General features: G+C 39.6%; 1 protein-coding gene across 2 annotated transcripts in view; it reads left to right on the forward strand.

Moving 5' to 3' along the window:
• The window catches only part of PCSK5 (proprotein convertase subtilisin/kexin type 5), a 261,481-nt gene that overhangs the window by 147,745 nt on the left and 86,355 nt on the right, over window positions 1-27,381 (forward strand). For both annotated transcript variants that reach the window (XM_075739243.1, XM_075739241.1), the window contains exons 11-13: window positions 15,364-15,481; window positions 16,553-16,741; window positions 26,547-26,683. In XM_075739243.1, the coding sequence (XP_075595358.1) occupies window positions 15,364-15,481; window positions 16,553-16,741; window positions 26,547-26,683 (444 nt within the window). The remainder of the gene's footprint in view (window positions 1-15,363; window positions 15,482-16,552; window positions 16,742-26,546; window positions 26,684-27,381) is intronic.

Below are 27,381 nucleotides of genomic sequence, written 5' to 3' on the forward strand. Positions count from 1 at the left end.
CTTGTAATTTTGTTTTAAAGCTACATCTTTTAAACTTTTTTCTCTTTTGTAATGCTAGCAGAGGTAAACATTTGTGCCATTAAATGTGATATACATATTTTCAGGATGGGTTAATGCTGGACCTTGAATCCATACAACGCTGTATTTCAACACAGATTGGCGTCCTATTCCCATTCACTAAATTCTTATTGCTTTCAGTTTGGATTGCATCTAAAAAAAAACAAACAAAAAAACCCAAACAAAAAACAACAAGCAATGGTTTATTTCTGGTTGTCTTTTCATGAGAATTCCACCCAAGACTGCAATACTTCTTTTAAGATGAGATTGAAACTGTTTTGTGCTAGGATCTCCTGAGAGAAGAATGTAATATACAAGAATCATAAAATCTTTACCCTGGTTTCACTTTAAAACTGAAGCGTAGCTTTAATCTATTTCAGATCAAGGCACTGCTACCATAGAGCATCTTTAATATATCATTCTGACCTATGACATTTCTACTGCAATGGAATACAAAACAAACAAACAAACAAATTTCATTTTTTGATCCAAACCAGGCTCTAATTACAAGAGGATATAATTGGAAATGGGTATTTGACTCAAACCCTATCATCATGTGAAGGTTCTGATGTTCAAGAGCCTGATTTTGTCCCATTTACAAGCGCATGTACAAAAAGCATACATAGTGAGAAATAAATATTTCCTTAATTGCGATAACATTACAGTATTTGTTATTGTGAAACATTTCCCAGGATTTAAAAAGTTTTGGCAGGAGATTGTGACTATATTATCAGTTTGTTTGAGCTATCTGAATTTCAAACAATGCTTTTCAAGTAGTATAAAGTAGAACATGTTTTTTCTGTAACTCACTTCCAAAATTCTATATTTTTATGTTTTTCCACTTGTTGCCCAAGAGAGGCAAACACCCTGTGAGGCATTTCACAGCAGCTGTCACTCATTATCAAAGGAGAGGTCACACTAACACACCAGCAGTAGCAGCACTGGCAGCAGGACTTGCACTGTTGCACCGCTGGAGCCTGCTTATTCTGAATACTTGGAGCCACACATTTTTCAATGCATTGTAGCAGATAAATAGTGAGGAAAAGACCTGAAAAAAGGTTTATCATCCACTTGCGCAGAGTCAAGAATGCAGATAAGCTCAACTGGGGGACTGGGATTCAGGAAATACAACTTGAGCTGGCAGAGCTCTGCTGTAGACTCCATGGTGGAATTGAGAAGGAGGAAGACAAACTAAGTGCCTCGACCTCTGTGGAGCTCAGGAATCAACCTTAACCCAAATAAAAGCACTGGTTTTAAGTAAATTATTTTGGCAACTTAGGCTGAGCAAATGGTTCCAATAAAAATGCAGCTCTCTTTAAACCTCTGTTGGTTTTGGAAGAAGGAGAAGCAAAAGATTTAGGTTAAATCACAACATCCAAACCTGAATTCAAAAAGGGGTTTGCACACCGCTGCTGGCAAGACTGAAACAGGTTTTTACTATTGCATGTGGCAATATTTAGTATAATATTACACTATTATCCTTCACTGTTGCCAAGAGTAACAATTAAAGTATGGTTTTTCATAGATGAATTACTCTGATCAGACTGAGTTCCTTAAGGAGTTGTATCATAATTTTGTTGATGGCAAGATCCATATTTCTTCCACAGCATGTTCTTAAGAAGGGAAGAGGTGGAAGATTATTTTTTTTTTTAAATTAACTAAAGCAAAGACAGTCACAAGAAACAATCTGCCTTTCTTCCATGCATACTGGGGAAGAAAGAAGAAAATGAGGAGGAAGAGAGAGACAGGCTTTCTTCTTTAGAAATGAGAACTGAAAGGGTGAAACCAACAAAAACTTGGAAGAACCTCTCACTCAACAAAGGGTCAGCAAGAGCTGGTAGTTGAAAGTGGGTCAGCGTGCCTTTTCAGGGGGCAGTTTTGCTGAGCTGCATGGCAACCCAGTTCCTTACTGTAGTCCCTGGCACTGTTTTGCCATTACAGAACACACAGACGGAGCTCACAGATTTCATTACGGTTGCAAGATCCCCCTTTTTTTTCTGTCTTACATTCATAAAAAGAAAGATTAATTCATGAAAAACACTTGAGCCAGCTAGTGATTTACTAAAGCAGTGCCCGTTATTTGTTTAATTTTCTGGCAAGTACACAGCATTCGTTAAATGCATGTCAATAGAATTAACTTAGGAATGGGCAAGAATTTCTTCTTAGTAATTTTTTTATCATTGTTTTGCTGTCAGCCAGCATGTATCTTTCCTCAGGAGCTTCTTACCTGATAGTCTTATAGACATGAATACTCATTTTGGGATATTCTCTGGTTAGTCAGTTGTACATGTAATTTGTCACTAGACAAAGAGATATACTATGCTCAATTTTGCTTCAATATCAGAGGGGGTTTGTAATAATTAAAGCAGTTAATTAACTGATTATATGGAAAAATACTAGAGAACATCTGGTTTTGTGAAGATATCAAAACTGTTGATCTGGTTTTGCTATGGCAGATTGGTATGCCTTGTTCTGTCAGTTGTTTGGTCAACAACAGAGCATGCAACTGCATTCATAAAAAGGGAATGCTGCGTTAATGCCAACTTTTGTCTAGGTTGAAAGATACAGAATGAAACACTGTGGTTTTAAGAACAATGATCAAATCATCTGAACAATTCTTTATCTGCAACTGAAGCTCCAAATACTGTCAAATACTGTCTCTGTGGAAACAGATCAGTCACAGTGAAGGAATACTATTAATTTGCAGGGAGATTTTTAGAAAGCATCCTTGCCTCTTCCTGGCCCTAAAGTGTAGACAATAACACTTCAGTACAGTGAAGTAAAATGCTACTGAAAGATAAAAGGACATCAAAACTCTAGCCACTTTTTTTTTCTTTTTTTTTTTTTTCATTTTCAGGCCATTTATTGGCCCAGTGGAGGTATTCTTCCTACAGAAACCAAGAGTTGTCTCATTTACCAAGGAGTAGCAGACTATCAGAGTTATGTCCCATTCCTTTATGTTTGCCAGAGTATCTGCTGTTTCCACTGGGGTGTGACCACTGGAGAGAAGTGGTCACTTATTGTTTTACGGCCTTTTAATAGAATTGCTCAATTCAATATTTAATAAACCCGATGATTATTCTTGTTGTGAGCAGAGCATTAACAATCTGGGAGTGAGAAAGAGATGAGCTATATATGCTCCTAGATAGGAGACCTAGACAGCCCAGGGTGACCAGTAACCAGGCACATATTCAGACCAGGAAGAAAATCTTAGAATCATAGAATCATAGAATCATAGAATGGTTAGGGTTGGAAGGGACCTCAAAAGATCATCTAGTTCCAACCCCCCTGCCATGGGCAGGGACACCCTCCACTAGACCATGTTGCCCAAAGCCTCATCCAACCTGGTCTTAAACACTTCCAGGGATGGGACGTCCACAGCCTCTCTGGGCAACCTGTTCCAGTGCCTCACCACTCTCACAGTAAAGAATTTCTTTCTAACATCTAATCTAAATCGACCCTCCTTCAGCTCGAACCCATTACCCCTTGTCCTGTCACTACACTCCCTGGTAAACAGTCCCTCACCATCTTTCCTGTAGGCTCCCTTCAGAAACTGGTAAGCCGCAATTAGATCTCCCTGGAGCTGCCTTTTCTCCAGGGTGAACAACCCCAACTCTCTCAGCCTGTCCTCATAGCAGAGGTGCTCCATCCCTCTGATCAGCTTCGTGGCCCTCCTCTGGACTCACTCCAACAGCTCCATGTCTCTCCTGTACTGGGGCCCCAGAGCTGGATGCAGTACTCCAGGTGGGGTCTCACGAGAGCGGAGTAGAGGGACAGGATCACCTCCCTCAACCTGCTGGTCACACTGCTTTTGATGCAGCCCAGGACATGGTTGGCTTTCTGGGCTGCAAGTGCATGCCGCCGGCTCATGTGGAGCTTCTCATCATTCCCCCAAGTCCCAAGTCCTTCTCCTTGGGGCTGCTTTCAATCCATTCCTCGCCCAGCCTATAGTCGTGCTTGGGATTGCGCCGACCCACGTGCAGGACCTTGCACTTGGCCTTGTTGAACGTCATGCGGTTCACACGCGCCCACCTCTCCAGCCTGTCAAGGTCCCTCTGGATGGCATCCCTTCCCTCCAGTGTGTTGACCACACCACACAGCTCGGTGTCATCGGCAAACGTGCTGAGGGTGCACTCGATCCCACTGTCCATGTCACCGACAAAGATGTTAAACAGTGCCAGTCCCAGTACCGACCCCTGAGGAACACCACTCGTCACCGTTCTCCACTTGGACATTGAGCCATTGATCACAACTCTTTGAGTGCAAGCATCCAGCCAATTCCTTATCCACCACATGGTCCATCCATCGAATCCATGTCTCCAATTTAGAGACAAGGATGTTGTGCGGGACAGTGTCAAATGGCTTGCACAAGTCCAGGTAGACGACGTCAGTTGCCCTTCCCTTATCCATGGACGCTGTAACCCCATCATAGAAGGTCACCAAGTTTATCAGGCATGATTTGCCCCTAGTGAAGCCACTTAGACACACACAAGTGGGGTGTGGGGTGGGATCCTCCCAAGGGTACAGAGGGAGCTGGCAGAAGTTCTCACCAAGCCACTTTCTGTAATTTACCAGCAGTCCTGGCTAAGCAGGGAGGTCTCAGTTGAGTGGAGGTTAGTGAACGTGACACCCATCTACAAGAAGGGGTGGAAGAAGGATCCGGGGAACTACAGACCTGTTAGTCTGACCTCGGTGCTGGGGAAGGTCATGGATCAGATCATTCTGAGTGCCGGCACATGCAGGACAGCCGGGTAATCAGGCCCAGTCAGCATGGGTTTATGAAAGGCGGGTCCTGCTTGACTAATGATCTCCTTGTATGACAAGGTGACCCGCTTAGTGGATGAGGGAAAGGCTGTAGATGTTGTCTATCTGGACTTTAATAAAGCCTTTGACATGGTTTACCACAGCATTCTCCTAGAGAAACTGGCTGCTTATGGCTTGGACAGGCGTACTCTTTGGTGGGTAAAAAACTGGCTGGATGGCTGGGCCCAAAGAATTGTGGTGAATGGAGTTACATCCAGTTGGTGGCCAGTCAGAAGTGGTGTTCCCCAGGGCTCAGTCAGTACTGGGGTCAGTTCTCTTTAATATCTTTATCAATGATCTGGATGAGGGAATCAAGTGCACCCTCAGTAGCAGCATTTAGTTTAGCACCAGGAAAGAAGAGAAGCAAACCAGCTACAATTAATAGCTAGTCCAACAGTGAGTGGAAGTGTGTCCCTCAGCATTGACAGAACATGTATGATAGGAAAAGGTCTGTGTCCTCAGGAATCTCAAACCGTGTTTAAAAATCATAGGAATCACAGCGTCATTACAATAGCCTTTATCATTGCTTCATACAGAAAGCATTGCTGTAGTTGTTAGAGAAAATATTTGAAGTGGGATTTGGAAATTAAGATAGTTGGGGAAAAGTGGAATAAAAACATGCATTTTTTAGCACCAAATCTAAAATTATTTTCTTTTTATTGTGTGGTCATTGCAAGCTTTCTAGATGGCTCTTGTTTCCTTCCCACATGCAACAATTCCACTCACAGCTATAAATAACATTTTCTTAAATGTAATATTAAAATTGCATTAAGAATTTTTCACTGTTTCATATGTTAAACCCAAACAAATTGCCAGGTATCTGAACTCTGCTAGCCTTGAGCAGGACCTAAAAAATCTCTTTGGGATTTGGGGAAGGTAGCTGGAAAATATATTGAATTCTGCAGCCTAGATCATGGTTATTGTATTTTTTTTTCCCCCTAGCACAAATTGAGATACACACAATGTTGCTTCCAGTTGAAAGACATGTAAGAATAGGAATATATCTGTATAGTTCCAGAGATGGAGATGTACAAAGCAGGAGAGGGAATCTCTCAGAGAAGCCAGGGAGGTGTCATTACTTCTCTCAGCTTCAAACTCTTCATTATCAAAGCTTCTCATTACTTGTTGGCTCTGCAGCATTCTGTTTTCTGCTGGCTCTGAAAAGCAAGGAATGGAGCTGTGAATGTAAAATGGAGTCTAAGCAGAAACTTCAGGCCTGTGCTGGGATACATAAAGAAAAGTAGATTGACATTTTGTGTTACAGTTGGTTGCTTTCCTGGGGTCATATATTGTGAGTCAAACTTACACATATTTTAAAACGTAAATTAAAAGGCTCTATAGCAGGAGTGACAGCAGGCAAGAGGCAAAATTAGGCTTTAAATTTCTATTATAATAGCACTCAGAATTGTCACCAAACCATGATCAGCGTAGCAAAGAATTTAAAAAGATAGTGCCTCTGCTCAACAGCTGACAGACTTGATGTCCATCTGTCCTATATATAAAGCTATGCACAATTACTATGCTCTGCAGCTCCTAGTATTCCAAACGTTGCCAACTGAACTGACAGGACTAACAGTATGCACACCATGGGAATGATAACCTTTGACATTATTTTCTTTTAACAAGCCCAACTCAGACCTTCAGCAAAACTCCGCAAAGGACTGGGGGGCAGGGAGGAAGGGGAGGCATAGAAGTCTTCCCCTATGGACTCATAACCTAAGAGTCTGCCACTTAATGTGAAATGCAGATTTTGATTTTAAAGTATTAAGATAGAAGAACCAGGATCAACAAATTTAGAAAGTGAATGATAAAGTGATAAAATTCTCCAAAGCAGAATGCTTTAATTGTAGACACTGAAGATTGCATTTTAAAAGTCCTTAAAAGTTATACACATTTGTATGACCTCTTTATATACTAATTATTGAAGCAATACACTTGTGAGAATGTTCTAGGCAAATATTTAACCATACTTTTATACATCCATAGCAATGGTGAATATCTCGTGCACGGGGTAGTTATGTCTTTTTTGAAAAAACAACAAGCATCTGCCTTTGAGAACAACGAAGCTTTTCATTGCTGTTGTGTTGCTATAGTGCATTTCAGTAATTACAAAACTGGCAGTTGTTTTATCAGAGTGCATCCACTTTAGTGGAAATAGGATTCAGGCAAGTTAGGAAGCAGATCACACCATCTACTATACAGTATTTTAAGCACTTAGAGCACCCTGTCAGGATGTAGAACATCTAGTAATAACAGGAAAAGATAAGGGCATACATAGGACAACTCAGATCAGTTAGATGCCTGAAGTTGTTTATAACTGTATCACTTTTTCCCTCCAGAAAAATCAGCTATTGGGGGGGTTTCTTTTAAGTCAGGGGATGCAGAAATTCACCCACAAGGTCTATTGCCAGATTTAGTGGTCCAACCATCTGCATAGACTTAGCTTTCTGCTTAACCTCCTTTTTCTTCAGGTTACTGATCAGAATCTACTATAGTTCAACAGGGATAGTGTGAAGTCCACATAGTTAATTAATAATTTCCCTGCTTTGGGGTGAAGTTGGTATAGTTTGAGTTCTAAAAATCACCATCATTAAGTAATTTGCAAAACACTTTGTTATGATTTTCTCATATTTGTGTATATCCTTCCTCTACCCAAATTTGCTGAAGCCCTATGCTTACTCAGGAACTAGTGTGACTGTAAATATCACTCTGGAGCACCCACACTTCTGAATAGACACAGCCACTGTGCGAGACAGAAGAAGAAGGATGTTCTGCGTGACCAGCAGATTGAGGGAGGTGATTCTGCTCCTCTATTCTGCTCTCATGAGACCCCACCTGGAGTACTGGGCCCAGCTCTGGGGTCCTCAATACAAGAAAGACATGGAGCTCATGGAGCAAGTGTGGAGGAGGGCCATAAAGATGATCAGAGGGCTGGAGCACCTCTCCTATGAAGACAGGCTGAGAGAGTTGGGGTTGTTCGGCCTGGAGAAGAGAAGGCTCTGGGGACACCTTATGGCAGCTTTCCAGTACCTGAAAGGGGCCTACAGGAAAGCTGGGGAGGGACTTGAGGGTGGTGAGGCATTGGAACAGGTTGCCCAGAGAAGCTGTGGATACCCCCTCCCTGGAAGTGTTCAAAGCCAGGTTGGACGGGGCTTTGGGCAACGTGGTCTAGTGGAGGGTGTCCCTGCCCATGGCAGGGGGGATGGAACTAGATGATCTTTAAGGTCCCTTCCAACCCAAACCATTCTGTGGTGCTATGATTCTATGTGTCTGATACACCTGACAGTCCAGAAATGTCATCTTTGTGTCTCCTGCTAACAATCTGTCAGCATTTCCACTCACAGTGCCTTTGACTCATCTGTCATCATCTGTTCTGAGATGAAGCCTAGCACAGAGGCTCTCACCAAAAGATGTTTTTGTTGTTTGATGGGGTGAAATGACATTTGGCTGCTTTTGAGTTATCAGGGAATCCTAAATGTACCTCTAAGGGTAAATTTGCTCCTAATAGAGGAAATGAGTACTTTTTCTTAAAACTCGTTCCATGATGCAGTCACAAAATGGCTTTTTTTGTTTAAAGAAAACTTGCATGCTGCCATGTTTTTCAATGGATCTTTGTGCTTTTGGGGAAAATATCCAATATAAAAAGACTATCACTAGTTAAAAAATTATAGCTTCTGTTACTGTAGATGCTCCTTAGCCAACTTCATTTCAGCAAACTTTTTTCTCCCTTCTAAATGCACATAATCCTGAGATTTATTCCATTCACACATGCTGGTTCATTTCAAGTGATATAAATGAATGTCTTCAGTAGAGGCTTTATGATTTACAGCCAAATGCTGCTGCAGAGAAGCAGCAGCTTGTCTGTCTTAGCAATCACCAGCCAGCAGTAGTCAGGTTTTTTGTTTCTATCGCAACTCTGCCCCTGGAGAGGCAGAGAAATAAACCAGTCTTCCTGGTCACGCTGCTGAGGTCTTCAGCAAGGGTCCCTGGTACTTCTCTGACTCTGATGAAGATGTCCCCATATGCAGGGCACAGTAGATACCATGTGCTCCGAGAACTTCATTTACCTGGTTTACTCATACCTAAACACGCTCTGAAAAGTAAATTGGGAACTGATTCAGGTCTTGCTGCGGGCAGGGGACAACTTGGCGTGGCCATGCTGGGTATACATGGGCGCTCACTGCTGACTGTGGACCATGGGGTGGCTGAATCCCAAGACTAATGACCTCTGCCCAAAGGCTGCTAACATTCATGAGGGGGGCAAGTATTTGGGGGGTATTTGCTGTCACTGCTAGTAGAGTCTGACTCTGATGCCCCGAAAGTGTATTTCGTTCAGTCCTTTTTGTCAACCAATGTCTATGCTTAATAACTGTATGTGTTTTAAATTCCTGAAGTAGATAAATACTGACAGGATGTGAATGCAAATGTGATCTTGGATTTAATTGCATAACGTTTTAAGATGGTGTGGTTTAGGGCTCTTTTTTAAGTGGCTGCAAAATCTCATAGAAGGTGATACAGTGTCAGAGTTGCATGCAGAAACTATTCACAAAGGTACGCTGGCTAATGGACGTTTAAGTTCTACTAGCTGTCCCGCTAGTGTTCCTGGGCAATCTATATTTTATTTTATCTGAATTGGAACTTTTTGGCTGACAGAAAAAATGTAAAATCCAGAGGGCTGATCTTTTTTGTCAAATCTTTTATCAGGTAAGTCCACAGTTAGTATATTATTGAAGAAATTATTTTTACTAATACAAAAATCAGAAATTGACATAAACACCACTGGAAGCTCAATAAAAGCAATTTTTAAAGTATTTTGTTAGCACCTTTCTGACCACAAAAATGGTCAGAGGACTGGAACACCTTTCCTATGAGGAAAGGCTGTGAGAGTTAGGGTTACTCAGCCTGGAGACGAAAAGGCTCCAGGGAGATGTTATTGCAACCTTTCAATATACAAAGGGGGCTTATGGGAAAGATGGAGAGAGACTTTTTATGAAGACGTGTAGTGACAAGACAAGGGGCAATAGTTTTAAATTGAAAGAGGGTAGGTTTAAACTGGACGTTATGAAGAAATTTTTTACGATGAGAGCGGTGGGACATTGCAACATGTTGCCCAGAGAAGTTGTGGATGCCCCACCATTGGAGGTGTTCAAGGTCAGGTTGGATGGGACATTGAGTAACCTGGTCTAGTAAGATGTCCCTGCCCATGGTAGGGAGGTCAGATTAGATGAGCTTTAAAGATCACCTCCAATCCAAACCATTCTGCGCTTCTATGATTCTATGATATACAGTTGCTTCAGTTTCTCATTATGCATCTTTGTAGCTGCCACTTTTAAGATAAATCCATTGGGCAACTTTCTGTCCTTCAAATCCTTCTCTAGTTTGATGGTAGGAGTAAGAACTCAATCTTCTACCATGCCTGCTGTGTCTTCAAAAATACCTGGATTTAAGGGAATTATCTGGGTAGGGAGGACTGAGTTTGCTGTTTGCTTTAAGGAGAAAAATTGAGGGGTTGGTTCTGTATAAAATATAAAAATACAAATAATGTGCTTAATCTAAAAAGCATGAGGGAGTTGGTGTCACAAGCAAGAATAAAAATGAATGTTCTTGCACAGTTGTGTTATTGGCTTGTAAAACAATTACGTGTTTCAGAAATCACATCCAGTTATCACAAATTACTGGTCACATGTTGACATGATATGGGAATATGGCTGAAACAAGATGAATTCTCATTCAAGATCAATGTTTCTTTAGCTAGGACATGACAAAACAAAATTAAAGTAGTGTAAGCCATGTGTCATCATAACATTTCTCCTTTTTTGTCCATTAATTTTCATTAGACAATTGTCTTTCCTGGTTGAAGCATTTTGATATACTAAGCACATGACAGAAACTTTAATATAGAATTAGAGCTTTATATGTGCAAATAAAATGTCAAATGTAAAAGAAATATTGGTGTAGGTCAGTTTGAAGTATTTATTTATAGGATGAGAGTAACTCAGGAGTCTCACATCTTCTAGCTTCTTAAGGAACATTTAAGAACACCACAGTATAAGGGACATTTTAGACTCCTATTTTGTTGGTCTCATTTTGGGTGAGACTGGATCAAGATCCTAAAGTAGCATAAATGAACAAGTCACAGTAATTTACATAACCAACAGCTGAATCTAGTTTAGGAAAGATGCATATTCCTCATTTGACAAACTGAAGTTATTATCATTTCTCTCCTTCTGATTTAGTATTTTATATGTGTATACAAAATATTTATATTTCCTAAACTGCTTCCACAGTGTAGAAAATTAAAGGCCAAAATTATAGCAGGGAGAAAATATTCTGCAATGTTTTTTTCAGATGAGTAAAATAGCAAGGGAGGCTTAGCGTCTAAGCTACTGATGAGACATCTTGATGACAGGCAATGAAACTGCAGCCTAACAAATCAAGTTTAGCTATACAGAGGCACTGAAAATGCTGTGTTTTCAGTGCCTGGGCCCAGTTTTCCTGATTCTGTGTTATGATTTATCAACACCAGCCATTCATATTTCTCTTAGTCAAGTCGGGTGGGATATACTGCTGCCTTTAGATTTGGGGGTAGCTTTACATACTCTTTGTATATAAATGAGAAAGTTATTGAATTTTCAGTAGCAGTTTCAGACAAAAACAAAGGGATTATGAAAAAGCTGGGGAACTCTATCCAGCAGCTGAGTAGGCCTTGATTTCATGGTGCACTAATAGAGGAATTGCTCCAGGGATAAATAAATGGACTTTAGCCCCAAGAAATGTTATTTTAATGATAAGAAGAGTAAAGAGATCAGCTAAAACTCAATGTTTACTTTGCGTTGCAGGAGACAAATTTTTCTCTGAAACTTGTCCTCCATCTGTAAAGCTCTGTGCATGCCTGTGATTTTGCAGAAATAGGAATGGATCAGTTTGCATTGCTGCCTGAGTAGAGAGAGGATTCAAGGACAGTTCTGCCCACAGACACCTTGGTCAGGAGAGCACAGTTTTCAACCTACATCTCAACAAGAACACCAGTCTGCTCCTTAGTCACCAACTTACATTGCACCAACCTCACGTTCCTATTCTGCCTCTGAAAGGCAAATATCTTCCTACAAAACAGATGTACTCCATGACTTCTAGCAACAACCAAGCCCCATAGCAATTCACAGCAGTGTTAATGTAGAGCACGTAAGTGGCTATCTGCAAGGTCCTGGGGCATTTTGCACTTGCAGTCAGCTTATCTCACTCTGCAATCATCAGTACCTTTCAAATACTGCTTTTCTGTCTGGCTGAGCAGAAGTGAGCTCAGTATCATTCACATACAAATCACTGGCAGTTCCAGATGTTTCCCAGAAGACATTTATGGCCCCTTGTGGGGCCATTTTAACCTCTGGGAGAGGAACCCTGGCATAGAGTTCACAGCAGTACTAGCACATACCCAGATGAAGGGGCGCAATATAAAGGCAGCAGGAAACAAAATCTGCTTTCTTCTCTAAGACATGGGGGATCAACTACTTTTGTTAACTCTGTGATTCTTTTCCTAAATTGCTGTTAGTTAGTCTTTGAAAATTACGGGCATCTGCCGATACCTGCAGTTGCTAAACAACCCACTGGATCAAGGGCTTTGAAGTGCAAACCTTGCAGACAGCCAAATATCAACTGCCTGGAAGCCTCCCGCATGGAAGGATTTAGAATCACCCCTGACTGTCAGGAAGTTTTTATTTCTACAGGAAGGCCTTTCAAGGGAAAATGTACTTCTGTTTCAGCTGTGGAAAAAAAAGACAGCTGGTGCAGAACTTTTCACTCTTGCCTCTGCTCTCATGCAAGAGAGTTTAAGCATTGAATCACAGACAGTTAACGCAGCTGCATAACCTTGGGTGGTAATGTTTTCTCCTGGATGAAAAATGAGCACAATTGTATCTTCCAAGTGATTTTTCAGGTAGGAAAGATAGAAAGTTCACTCTCTAGATTTTATTTGTATTTTTAATGTGCTTATTAGGGCAAAAAAAATCTAGGGTGAGGTGGCTTAAAAGCCACTTAAATTTCCATCAGAAAGTCACTGCCTTGTGGTGGCAATGTTAGGTGCTCTTCTACACTTGTTTCTGGATGAGAAAAGGTGAGTTGAGAAGAAATTTGGCTCTTCTCTGAGCTCAGTAGTTGGGATGAACACACAGCATCTTACAACTGGACATCCTCAGTGCTAACCCAATGCAAGTTGCTACCTGTCAGGAATTAAAAATGCATTTTCCATGGGTTAACTCAAAAGATTTTTTCATTCATGAAAAATTTCACTGTTTAAATGTAGTACTATACAGAGTAACTGTGTACAGTTACAGACCATGTGAATTAACACTCTTGTTCCTTCCACTGTTCTTCAGAGCAGACAGAATGATTATTAATTAAAATTTTAACTATCAGAGCAATGCATGCAGTATAAGAACAGACAAATGACTTCATAAATAAATATGCTCTCAGCAGATGCAGTTTTTGCAAGATGATATCTATGACCAAGATTTCCATCACAGGAACTGTGTGCAGTGTCTCCATCTGCGCTTTCCATACCCTTTTTCTGGCTGCCTCCACCCACATGTAAAAATAGGACGTCTCTTTCCCTCTCCATTTGTTTGTGGGATACATTAAAGAGAATTCAGAAGGCTGAAAGAGGGCTGAATTTCATTATTTTCATATATTTTAGTCATTATGTTTCATTTCTGAAAACAGTACCTGCCTCATTTGGCAGAAGAACTGTGTTTAGTTCTCTCCAAATGAACATTTCCATGACTTGTGCACTTCAGTTTGGGGCTGAAGGGGAAGGCGATGGGAAGAAAACCAGTTCATTACACAGTCGTTATGCTTTGCAGTATTTTCCATTGAGGAACCCTCTTCAGTTGGCAGTTTCAGACAGTATTAGATATTGGAAGATGCACTGATTGTTTTTATGCTTTGAACTGTTATTTGTTTGACAAGGTTGGGGTTTTTTTGGATGGAGTCCTTTGAATTCTGGTTTGGCAATGAATAGAGGCTGCTTTCACAAACCCTGTGCAAAGTGCAGTTGGAAAGACTTACACCATGCCTTGTCGCATTACTGATTAAAATAGCGCTTATGTTTTTCTGAAAGTTTTCTGGTAGCACTGTCTGTGGTAGAAAGCAAAACCAATTTATTAATACTTTTGATCTAAACTCCTCCTCTGGAAGCTTTTTTCTTTCACCTTCTCCTGTCAGAACTTTACCGAGAGCACCAATTTGTCACAATAAAACAACATGGCTAGCAGCTCTTCTAATTCATCAAAACCCATTTGCAAGCTTCTGTTTTGATTGGAACAGCAACCAAAAACATAGCTGATTCAATAAGTGAAACTTCTAGCCTTTGTGAACTGCTGGAACTCTTGAAATAATTACATCAAGTTAAGTACTCTTAAAATTACAAAAAAGTGAACAGAATTGTCACATGTCTGTTGGGCATAGTTTACCTTGTCTAGGTGTTGGGCATTTGAAAGTTCAATTTTTTTGTATCCTGAGAAAAATGGTGCATTAAAGCCTTCTGCTTCTTTGAGAAGAAGGCGTTCAGGCATTAAAGTTAAATTACTAGGCTTTGAGTTTATTGCAAGGCGACCATTGTTGACTCTCCATGGCATGAAATGGAGATAGAGGTGAGGATCAAACATCCAGGAATGACCATTAACAAGAGTGCTAACCTCCAGGCATGGATGCTTAATACCACTGTGCGTGCAATGCATGCAGTAGGTGATATCAGAGGTCAATAGCAATGTTAACAGCTCGCTCCAGCACTAACTTCATCTGCAGATCTGCAAAGGAGGTAGAGGAAGGAGCCTTTCTGACATAGACTCTGCATGAGAACTGGATTATCTTTAGGGCCCTGGACTTCAAATACTATTGCTTTTCACCCTCATCATGCAGACCATCTTTAGGGAGATCAAAATCCATTGCTGGTTAGCTGGCCAGTCGCAACCATACTGCATACAAGAATAGGAGAGCGTCCATGTGCCGCTGACACTTAGGGAAGTTAAGAGCGTACAGCAGTTAGAGAAGACAGACTTCCTTTTTAAATTTATTGTCTCAGTTACCTTCAATATTTATGTACATGCATGTTTTTGGTATTTGAGTAACAAAAATAACCCTCCTCTGGTTCTTTACACCTTTTAACATTATCTCATATGAGAGGACTGGGCTGAATTAAAGTACATGGACAAACAGCGATCAGAGGCAGTTGCACTCCCTGGTGTTCTGCAATTCTGGTCCATGGTCCTCACAGTAAGGCAGTGTTATTCATGATGGTCATTTGCCACTTCCATAATAAAGCAGTGAACAGATTCAGTGAACAGATTAGATACAGTTATTATTTCTGTCAAGATTTTTGAGCTTTGTGCGAAAGCAAGGAAGAAGTAGAAAAGAAGCAGCTTCTGTTAGGATGTGACTGTCTGGAATTAGTCTATGATGAAAAACAAGGTTTTATGGTATAATTGCAACCATTCTGTTTGTACCTTGCAGTGAGCCACCTCTATGGATTTGGACTGATGGATGCTGAAGCAATGGTGATAGAAGCAGAAAAGTGGACAATGGTCCCTCCACAGCATGTGTGTGTGGAGAACACGGATCGGCAAATCAAGTAATACCCGTTGCCAAAACTCTTGGAAACTTATGGAAAGAAATTGAGTATAATTTACCCCTCCCTTGCATTGAGTATAGTGTGTCATTTTGAAAACTCTGCTGGGGATCTCTGTCACCTTCACAAATGTCAGGTCATTTGCCTGTAAACATTGTTCCCTGTAGTGCTTGGAAGAAGGCCCTAGTTTAAAGAACTACCCCAGAAGTTGAAGGCGTAAAACAAGCCAGGCTGGATAATGGTTGATTCTGGTATAGATGATGCACCAAAGAAGAAGAATGTTTGGTTGTGTGCACTGCAGTCACCTTTGTAAGATGAGTACAGACTTAACAGTCCAGGATTTAACAAGCAAATACTCTTTTCATTAAAATACTGCATGATATTGTCTCTCTCAAACCGTCCCAGGAGAGTGTCTAGCTCAGAGGCTAAGACTAAACTACTTTCTGCTTCATAGGATAGGGTGTCTATAGAACCAACTTAAGAGCAAAATTCTGTATATGCACTCTGTGGATACAGAGACAGCATCAGTCATAAGGCACATTTCCAAAGCAGTAAGAATATTGTTTGATAAATATGCTTGACAACCTTGATCCATAACTGGTATAGTCTGCAAGGGTGTCGTGCCAATTTAAACCAGCTGAGTCAGATGCCATTTGGTGCAGTTAACATGTAATACTTGCTATTACGTAAGCAAGGACTATGGCTATGCCAGGCATTTCCTGGGGCTTAGCAACCAGCTGTGATCCCATGACAGCCTGAATAATTCTCAGCTGGCCACTAATCCACAAAAATGCTCTGTCCCAAAGGCTTATTTCTATTACAGGTTTTTCGCTGTCCACTTCTAGCATGGGTACATGCTTAACAGAAAGCCAGGTAGTTGCCGTTAGCTGCAGTGAATTACCCTGTGGTGATAGTTTCAGCTAGGAAGTGTTAAAACGAACAGTTGTAGTCTACTGACTTCTTATAAACAATTGTCCAACATTGTCATTCACTACTACGCAAAAAAGATGTGGTTGTCTTATTTTGCAGAATAAGCAAGAAATGCTAATGTTGTTTTATATGCTTGTATTATAGAACAATACGACCTGACAGCATTGTCCGTTCAATTTATAAAGCCACTGGCTGTTCAGATAATCCTAACCACCATGTGATCTACTTGGAGCATGTCGTTGTGCGCATCACTATTACTCACCCTCGACGTGGAGACTTGGCAATTTACCTAACCTCTCCTTCTGGAACTAGGTCACAGCTTTTGGCCAACAGGTATTGTATGACAATGCAATTTCACAGTCAACATGCAGAGCCTGCACTGAGATTGCAGCATCAGCAAACAACAGTCAAGTCATTACAGCAGGTTCACTGGCAGACACAGGCTAATTATTTTTTCTGAGATGGGGAGCGTGAAGTGCAAACGAACTCAAGGATGGCAATCTCTATCAGTATGAGAATAGGCTGTGAAGCTGTTGAAGGACATCATCTCCAAAACAAAGATTAATCAATTTCAATAGTCTGGTGTTGCTCACCAATTATTAGATGGCTGGATAATGTGAAGAAAATAGTAACAGGCTCAGTGTTACAGAAGGAAGCTGAATGGAAGTGTGTTCCTACATACTATTAGCACTTATTTTTCATTTTTCTCCTTTCTTATCTTTTGTTCGCTATTAATAAAAATCAGAATAGTAATTCTTTACTACTGTTTTCTTTAAGCTTTGTGAATATGGTTATGACTCTTGTTGTTACCAACTTCCACATCCCTTTTTTCCCCTTGCATATTGAAGTAGTATGCTCAACCCATGAAAGGCTCCTAGTAGGACAACACTGAGAAGTTGCACTAGTTCTTTGAAATTAATGGAGTCCATTTGTAAACAGCATATGAAAATTTTTAAAAGTCAGCCATTTCCTTCATCCCACAGATCTGTGATGGATACTTACTTTTGAATGTCTGGCCACTCTAACAACAACCACTAAGAAAGATCGGTCCTTTTTCTCATCCAGTCACATCTGTGTTACATTCTTGGAGAAGCTGTGACACTGCATCAAATTGTCTCTTTTTCGCCAGACTGGACTCAAACAAGTATTTCTTTATCCAATGCAGCATTTCCAACATTAGCGCAATTTCAGTCCCTGGAGATGAGGTGCATCCTTAGTATTTGTGTTCAGCAAATTGAAAGACTTCTCAGTGATATTTCTATTTCTCTAGTCTACTAGCAGAAATTTTCTTGAAGAAAACATTGGCAGTGCTTCCCAGATAAATCTTGCTAAATCAGTGCTTAAGAGCACTGTCTCCTACCAGAGATGCTTAAAGCACTAAGAAACCCCAGAAACCTTCTCAAACTCTACCCCATATTCAAATGTGCAAATAAGTTACTGTTACAATAAGAAAAGCTTCTATACTTCTCTAACTGGATAGAAAATCTTCATGATGGGACCATTGTATGATAGGGAACATTTTTTTCGTGGTGACTAGCAGATTTAGATGACTACCTTTATGTTGGACATAGAGCATGAATCCCACACAAAAGCTGATGTTAGCTGATACTATATATCTCAGAAACAGCAAAAGCTGCCATGTGTCAAACCTATGTTGTGAGAACTCTTCTGCCATCGCACTCAAGTCTTTGCAAATTTTATATCCCCAGTCCTACTCTTCAGATCTTTTAATGAATTGGGAGTCGCCTGCTTTCCAGACTGCCTTGTCATCCACATTGTCTCAGCCACATTTGCTGATATAGTAACTGTCTAGTCCTGGAGACTTGTGAGTCTTCCTGTCCCTCAGTGGTAGAAAGACTTATCTTTCCCGTTGAAAGAAAGGACCTGTTTTGGACACAGGTGGAGCTCAAATGGACTTGAGTCTGATTGAAGTGTGAACCCACATTTTCATTAGAGATTAGGTTAATTTAAAAAAAGTACTGATAATACTCTTCAAGCTGTAGGCATTAATTAATCAAGTGGAGAGAAAGTTGTCCTGAAATTTTGGGGCCCTCTAGAATATCTCCTGTTTTCCATTCCCCGTGTTGTCAATGCCTTGCTGATAAAGCAAATGGGCACGCACATCTGTGTATCTCTCTGCTTCACTGAACAAAGAATTTGTCCTCTGCTAGCCAGTGGAGAGGCAGACTTCTGCCCTCTAAGCAGTTATGAAACAGGCTTTTGTTTTTCTGTTTGAAGCAATCCTTCTTTAGTTTTCTATTCCATTTCCATGCAGCAGTTCTTCCATGCTTCAAAATGAAAAAAAATAAAAGTCCTCCAACTAGGCATCCAAGCAAAACAATCTCGTGTAAACCCAGTGGTCTTAACACAGCTAACTTTTGGCTCTAGGCTTTCATGTCTTGCAGCTGACTCACAGCAAGTGGGAGATAAAGACATTCCAGTATTCACAGTTCACCTCTGGTGATGACTGGTATGTGGAATAGGAACAAAGTTTAATTCAATCAGTCTCTTTGTAACCCCTGCACCTTAGAAAGTGATTATTTTCTGTACCTGTGGTAGAGAGAGAACGCAAATGTATGTATTAAAATAAAGTGATGTTCAGCTGTTTCTTATACTATACTATCAGGAGGCTAACCTGAAAACAAAGAAACCTGAAAGGCCTTTGAATGTTTTGCCACTTTCCAAAAAACAAATTATTCATGATAGATCAAATACCCATACAATCACACCAGAAATTTTCTTCCCATGCAAGTCTCAGAGATATACTGACTTGTATATTTGACTGAAACAAACAACTCTGGGCTACTAATATTAAGGAATAACTGTATTTTGCAAACTCTAGGTCTGAAATACTTAGAGTCTTCACAAGCCTTTTCTGAGGGTAAAGTGATGGATATGGGCACAGTACTTTTCAAAATTATATTTCAAGGCTTGTTTTATTTGGTCTTGCTGGAAGAAGTCTTACAGCTCAGTGGTCTTGCAATTAGTAGTATACTGAGTATTGTTGAGTGTATATGTTTTAGTATCATGTTATAAACTAAAACTCAGAGTAGGAGTGTTGTTACTCACTAATACGAGAATTTAGTTATGAGGCATTTGATTTTTGAAGTATTATTGATGAGACCATCAGAATAAATGCATTCAGGTACAAGTAGCATGCAGGGACGCATTGGCAGCAAGCAGTCTGGATGGTTTTTTTTCTGTAGGCAAAGGTCCCAGAGGCTGTTGTACATTGCTACTACCTGACTGAGATGCTTTTCTCAGACATATAAGACCTTTTAATGCACACGTACATGATTAATAGCAGCAATACCAGCTGTTTTTACTGAACCCAGGGAAAACCTCATTGCTATACCATTACTCATCTGGGTTTAATTTGAAACAATTTGCTGGTAAAATGTCTTAAAGTGCAAAAGGTATATTTTACACATGTGCACTTCTTCTCCACCAATTCTGGAAGAAGAGTCATTGTGTAGTTTCTGGTGCATTGATGCGTAGGTCCCTCAAGGCAGTATCTGGCCTTTTTTCTGCATATTTTATCCTTAATGTTGGCATCCCCTAAAATGACTTCAGTAAGAAAACTTGTTAGTCAGAGGCGATGTGGATTCCTTTGCAGGCATTTGGTGGATTACACTGTCACTGGCTTGAGCCTCATGTGCATTCTTCAAAAACTGCATTACAGGGAACATCTGCTTTGTTGTTTGGAAAGTACTAAACATGATTACATTGGATGTACTGCAACAGAGGAAAATACAGGCTTGGAAAATGCTGGCTGGTGTGAGGATGAGGCTACAGTTAAGTCCAAAGGGGAACAGTATCCCCCTTCTAAAAACAATTGGCCATTGGATTTGGCAGCATGGGTTTCGGAGCATTTTTGAAATGTACCAAGGTCAGTTCTAACAAACAGTCAGTTCTGTACAGGGGGGCTTAGGAGGAGAAGCTAAATACAAAGAGGATGGAAGAAGCAAACTTAGGGCTCGTTTGTCTCCCACTGAAGTCATGGCTTGTTTAATTCTTGCCTTTTAAATTTAAAGCAGCTGCTGCCGTTCGAACTGCGTAACTGAAATTTTTTAGCCACGTGGTGGCAAGTTTCCAGGCCACTAGCTTCCTATGCTTATTTGGCACTGACATTAATAATACCTCTGTTCAGTAACAAAGGGAAGTATTTTCATTACCATCTTTTTCCTATCATGGAACCTTTAGATAATCAGTAAATTTTAATAATACCCTCCTCTGTGGGAAACTCTTAGATCAAAACCAAAGTATTCTCATCTAAGTTGCTGGTTTGCTTCATAAAAAGTCTTGGTGATCATAAGTAGAGAAACCTTTTCTTTATAGGAGTACATTTTGATTTCTGGACAAGTTTGTCTCGCATCATTATTGCAGTTTACACGTTATACCCTAAAAACAAAAACAACATTTCTTGTGTCCAAATATGATGAAAAGGATAGGGCTAACCTTCATGCTAAGTCTTACTGTTACAGTAACTGGAAGGGACTCTGTGGTAGTATTATTAAGTCCAGGATGAGCAAACAATAATCTTCTGCTTCTACTATGTCTACAGGATGAAGCAGTTCTCAGAAGACTATTTCTCCCAACTCGTACTTCCTATATTTTATTTAATTCAGGTTGTCTGCATCTTTTTTTCTCTTTTTTTTTTTTCCCTTGGGGCGGGGAGTGGGGCAGGATGTAAATAGACATCCCACTACCCTTCTACCAACCACTCTTTGAACTGCAATTGCAATTGCAATGTCAATACCTCTAAAAATCTTTTTTTTTTTTTTTTTTTTTTTTTTTGTTATAACCTGGCAGTATTAGTAGAAGATAGGGTGGGGCACTCTGGGGATACTACAGACAGAACATCAATTTAAAAAAACAGTAAACTTTTTTTTTTCAAAGAAGGGAAAAAATACTGTTGATTTGCTCAGCTCTGCAGAAAAGATGGAGTTTATGTGCAAAACAGTAAATGAATGAATGCAAGTGACACTATCCTCCCTGTAACTCCTAAATTGATCCTGGAACTTGCTCAAAGAAAAATGTGAAAGAATGAAATACAATATATCTGAGATTTAGAGTGACACATGCCTTTCTTTGATGAGTAAGACTATTGAAGAATTAATCAAGGATCTGCAGAGTAGGCATGTATTGGCTTTTAGATTTCAATACCTCAATTGCAGTTTTAGTGGAAAATTAGAACCCATCTTTAAAAGTTTGAATTAATTTCCCATAGTTGAAGCAGGAGTGAACACAAGTGGCTAAGGACGTATTTAGGATCCAGCTAAATGTCTCAGCTTATAAGGTTTTTATTGAACCAAATAGAAAAGAGAGAAGGTGTTTAAGACAGGCCGAGGAAAAATGCCCAGGATTTCTACTTCCTGCAGATGTGTTTGCCCTAGCTACTATAGTGAGAATGAATTAATCTTTTCCCAGTCTTATGAAAACTAGCCCCACTTCAATCTTATTATAACATTATTATTACTACATGGAGTTTCACTTGGGATAAACTGGATTGTGTGATGGACAGTCAGTGTCCCCTGCTGCCCTTACCCTAATCAGATGTCCCCTTTCAAACCTAGGATAGGGTAGGAAAGGTCTGTAATGTGGCGCAAGGTTCATTCATGCTCTTGCATTGGGATTTCTGCCTGTTTAGAGTGAGGTTTATGAAAATTTACTGCAAATTCAATAGGAAAGCACATGCAGCTTTGAAGAATTCAGCTATAGGTATCAGCCACGCAGCTGGCTGACCAGTATGGTGTGTGGAGCTCAGGAGCCTGACATGTCTATAGGTCATGATGGAGCATTTCATGCAGATATGTGTAGTCCCTGCGGACAAGCTCTCTATATTTAAAGATGGTGGTTGCTGTACTATCCACTACTTCAGGCTGAGAGGCCTATTGTTCATGCTACTCTTCTCCAAACAGCTTCATCATGACAGTTCGGAGATCTCCATTGCTTCATAAAATTAACTGTGATAACCAGACATGAAATGGAAATTTAAAAAGTGTATGCATACATTTTAAATACATCTTCTGTAGATCCACGGCCAGAAGTTTTAAGTGATCTTCCCACACACACATAGGTGAGAAGGCTTCTGATGCGCCTCTGTGCTCTCTGACCATTTCTTTTTTTTCCTGAATACTTCAGTGCAAGTAAGCAGTAGGGTCTGACTGAAGCTTTGGTTAGGTCAGTTTGAGCTGTCTGCAATTCCTCAGGGGCTGCATCTCACAGGGAGCTGATGGTTGAACCCCGTGGAGAAGAGCTGCTCCAAGGAGAATAGTTGACCAGAGCATTTGCAGGTGCGCAGCTCGGGAAGGCACTCTGTACTCTTCAAACTGTAAAATCACTTGAAATCTTGTGGCCAATTAGAGTAGTGGGCAAGGACCACTTGCCTGTCAAGCTGCCAATTTAGTAGGCTGGAGGACATCATAAACAAAAACTGCTGCTACAGAGGAGAAAGTAGTCTTCTCTTGCCAGCTAGTCCACTGCAGCCCCAGCCATCAGCATGTGCAGGGTTCCTGGCTCTTGACGTGGTCAGTGCAATATACAACCATGGCTGTCAGTGAGGTGCAGCTGCACCTTCTGAGATGAAAAAGCGATCATGATAATAAAAATGCTCCTTTTATGCATTTACCTTTTATTGTTTGTGATAGGTGATGGTGGTGTTACCAAATGGATGCCCTACCCCCACTGCCTTTTCTCACATGAAATTAAAAAGTAAAACGAATTAAAACAAATTCTTCCAAGCCTTTAGGAACTTAGAGATTCTTTGCTAAAATGCCAACACAGGTGTGTGGGTGGGTTTTTAAGACTAGCAGATTTAACTGTGAGAGACTAGCCGTATGTTCCCATTTGTGGAATTCCAAGAAAGTGGCTAATTGCCTTCCTCTGGATCTAAATTTGATTACAGGTGAATATTTCTGCTTGACGTTATGTTCTGAAATAGAAAGGTGATACAATTTCTAGGCTGAAGTGGTGACAGTGGAAGAGGCCGAGACACTTGAATATTAAAGAAATAATTATTTTACTCTACTCTCTGTAACATATGTATTCTTATTTAGACCTACACATGGCATGTGATGAGTATGTCATAAAATTTATCAGAGAGAGAAGAGTAATTATTTTTAAATGTAATGCTATTCATTGTGAGCAGCAGCCCATAATTAGTTTCTCTGGATAAAGTCAGTCATGTAGTCACATCCATCCTAACCTGCCTGTCCTGCCATTCTGTTGTGGTTATGTTAGCAAGTAAGTTATAAAGATTCAAATGTTGTTACTTACTTTGCTACTTAAAAGCCTGTTGCATGCATGAGTACAGGTATTGCAGATTTATATGGTCATGGTCAAAAAAAATTAGCAGGTTATTCTAATAATCTTGTTCTACTATTTTAAGCTATAATAACCTGTAATAGTCAACTAACAATTCATCAGACCACGTACTAATAATTTACTAGACCATGATAAGCTGTGTGTAAGTGTGTCCTTGATATGAATTTTGACTTTGTATCAATCTGACACGTAACAGAATCAATTAACTGTCTGGACTGGTTCCATGCTCTTTAAAAGATCCTGTTCCATATGTATTTCTTTCCAAATTAGGAAAAGTACACCTGAACATTTGATCATTCATTCATTCATTCATTCATTCAACACCACTGAAAGCAAAATCTATGTACTACCTCACAGGTTCTTGGATTTGAGAGTTTAGTGCATAACCAGTGCAGCACAAAAATACTTGGACCATTGGGTGTGTACAACATACACTTAGAGACAGGCTTGGAGTCGGTATCTTTCTACTTTTTTTCACTGTTCTTTTGATCTGTCTGTAATTTTTTGACTCTTTGTAGAATCTTTTGTAGAAACACTGTTCATACATAAAAAGATACCAGTTTAAACCTTACTTTATAAAATTCAAATCTTTCCCAAAGAAGAGTTATTTCCAAAAACTAGTCAATATTCTCTGAAAGAATATTACCATATTTTCGTCATTTCCATGGATAGACTTATGAAATAAACAACAACTTGTGTTTCTATGTATGTGAATGGAAGCCCAGTGAATACAGAATTTACAGTATAATTACTCAGTACTTACATAATGCTATATAATTTAGTTATCACAATGGCAAAGAGGAATATTGGTGCCTTGATGGATTGACAGAGTGTTTAGAAATTAATACATAAGTTATCAGCAGAAGACGGCATAACAATGTGACTAACTGTTGGAAATAACCTACATAATGACTTAAATTGAACATACCCACATGCAAACACTGGGTAATAACTGTGTAATAATTTCTACCCTTCCAGTAAATGATGTGTGCCATGTGTTTGTGAGATTTGCCGTATTCAAACAACTGATTTAACAGTGACATGAAACAGGCCAATTCTGCTGGCAGAACGTAGATACATGCACACACACGCACGCACACACACACACACAGAGGCACAGAACTGCATCAGAAGAAAATATCACCCAAATATCAGTGAAAATGAAGCCTAATTCTAAATATATATTTATATTTTAATTTAATGTTATCAACACTAGTAAAAAAGAGTACTATTATAGGCATTCATTTAAAATGGAACAGGGTTGCACAAATGAGAGCATGAAAATCAGCTTTGGGCTAAGCCCTATAAAGTGCACCAGGCATACAGGTCCATACCGATCCTGTTGCAGTAAGCGTGGATACGCAGTACCTGACAACATGCCTCTGACTGACCAGAGTTTTCAGCAAAAAGTATGGAATTTTATTTGCATCCTGTGTAGCGATTTTTACCAGAAATTGACACATGCTCACATTGCTACAAAAGTATGCTGCTTTCCCAATGTTGCTGAACTTCATGACCTTTTAAGAATAAAGCTTGAAATTAGCTTAGAAAGTACCAGTAAAGAATCGAGTGGAAAATATAGTATTTTTGTACTCTAATACTAGTTTTTTCTCTATTTTATGGAAAAGTGTTTTAAATCTATTGAATCTCTATTGAATCTACTGTAGAGATCTTGTTTTATGAAAAATGTTTAAGCATAGCTATTATCAGTGGAATTTTCACATATAAAGACCAAATTAAAATAATGATAAATAGATACATACATATAAATAGATACAAATACATATATGTGTATATATATGCATGTATCTATATAGAAATATAGATACATATATATATATGGGTGTGTATATATATGTAGTTTTTAAAGCTGTGCCATTTTATTGGAGGCAACAGTCTTGATTAGAGTGCACCTCCCATCAATAGCTTTGGGGTACCAGGCAACACGCTGTTAGCACTGAATAAAAGTGCAAATTTTCTTCTGTTTTTCCAAAATCTCATTAATTAATTCCAATTTTAGATAATAAAATCCCTGGTCAGTCCTTCTTCCTCTTCCCCCATGGGATCAGCATCACATTGCAGCCTCTGAACTGGGGTCCCATACTAGAAACTATTGTAATCCTGGTGTAAGCTCCAACCTCTTCACTCACAACCTCTTCACTTACAACCCTGGTAATTAACTTATGGTAATTGTGTTGGTTGAATGAAACCACCAGATGCCATTAGTCTCTCATTTTTATCCAAACTCAATTTTGTCAAGTGTTTGAAGAGAGTGGTACCTTGGTCATTTGAGGATTGAGACCACTGTCTGTTACATTTTATTTCCTCACAAGAAGTCTCATATATTGAATTGCTAATATTATCTCAGTCACTTAACACTTTTTATTGTTTTTAAAGCCCTTTTAATTATTCCAGTTGAAAGGCAGAAATACATGTTACAGAAAATTTCCAACTTAGAAGCTGTTTGTATTTACATCATGCTGTTAAAGCAATAGATATGCTGTATTGTATGCACTTTTCCCAAGACACATGAATCCTGTGAAACAGTATTAGCAATTTGGGTTCTTTTGCAATGCATTCTCTTTCGTGTTATAACAAATGATGGCATGTAAAGAATCTCTTACATCAAAACAACAAGAAACTGTTGAATGTACTTGAAATATGTATAGGAAAACCATTGTGAATACCGTTATGTAAAAGCACAGATTAATGAACTGACTAATTAGTATATCGTTCAAGAGCTTGCAGACTTGAAGGCTTAGCTCCCCAAATAAAACGGTTCACTTTAAATAATGTCACAATTTAATTTTAGGTTATTTGATCATTCCATGGAAGGATTCAAAAACTGGGAGTTTATGACTACTCACTGCTGGAGTGAAAAAGCAGCAGGTGACTGGATCTTGGAAATCTGTGACACTCCATCTCAGCTGAGAAATTTCAAGACTCCAGGTATGACTCTAACCTTTACTGGGGCTTAGTGAATTCAGAAGAATGCTTACAGTTACTAATACTGCCTTGACTGTTTTCCACCTTTTATTTACAACTGGAACATCTCACCAGCTTCAGTGTGAAGGCAGAGCTGTGACGAGCATTAATCTTAATTTCAGTTATCAATGCAGTCTTCATTTTTGTGTTGCTGTTATTTGCCATTATTTGCCATACATGGTTCTCTTTTATTCTGAACTTACTTCAGGTTTCCATGGAGAATTTCATCTTTTCAGGGGTAAACTGCCCTCTTTCTTGCAGTCACATGTGTTGCCTCAAAGGCCATTTAAAACTACATCATACCAGACATTAATTCTTCAAGCAGAGATGGACCCCTGGATCTGACAGCTTACCAAGAGTCAGCGCTTTAAACAAAGCCAAATCTTTACTAGGTGCAATTTTCAAGGAAAAAGATACAGAACTGTACAAAACTGCATATGCCACATATGAAAGAAGTTATAGTATCTCCATACACAGGCATCTCTTTTCTTGGATGCTACATATGGATTTATCAGACAGGTCTTCAACATAAGTTAGAGCAGCCCAGAGTTACTCTGCTGTATTCATATTGCAGACTTGACTTTCAAGGCTGATACAAGGCCCGTATTTACTTGGCCTGTATCAGCTATATAGGGCCCATGAGTTTATTTACATGTTGTTTT

Source organism: Balearica regulorum, chromosome Z (genome assembly GCF_011004875.1).
Source record: "Balearica regulorum gibbericeps isolate bBalReg1 chromosome Z, bBalReg1.pri, whole genome shotgun sequence".
NCBI classification, from domain to species: domain Eukaryota; kingdom Metazoa; phylum Chordata; class Aves; order Gruiformes; family Gruidae; genus Balearica; species Balearica regulorum.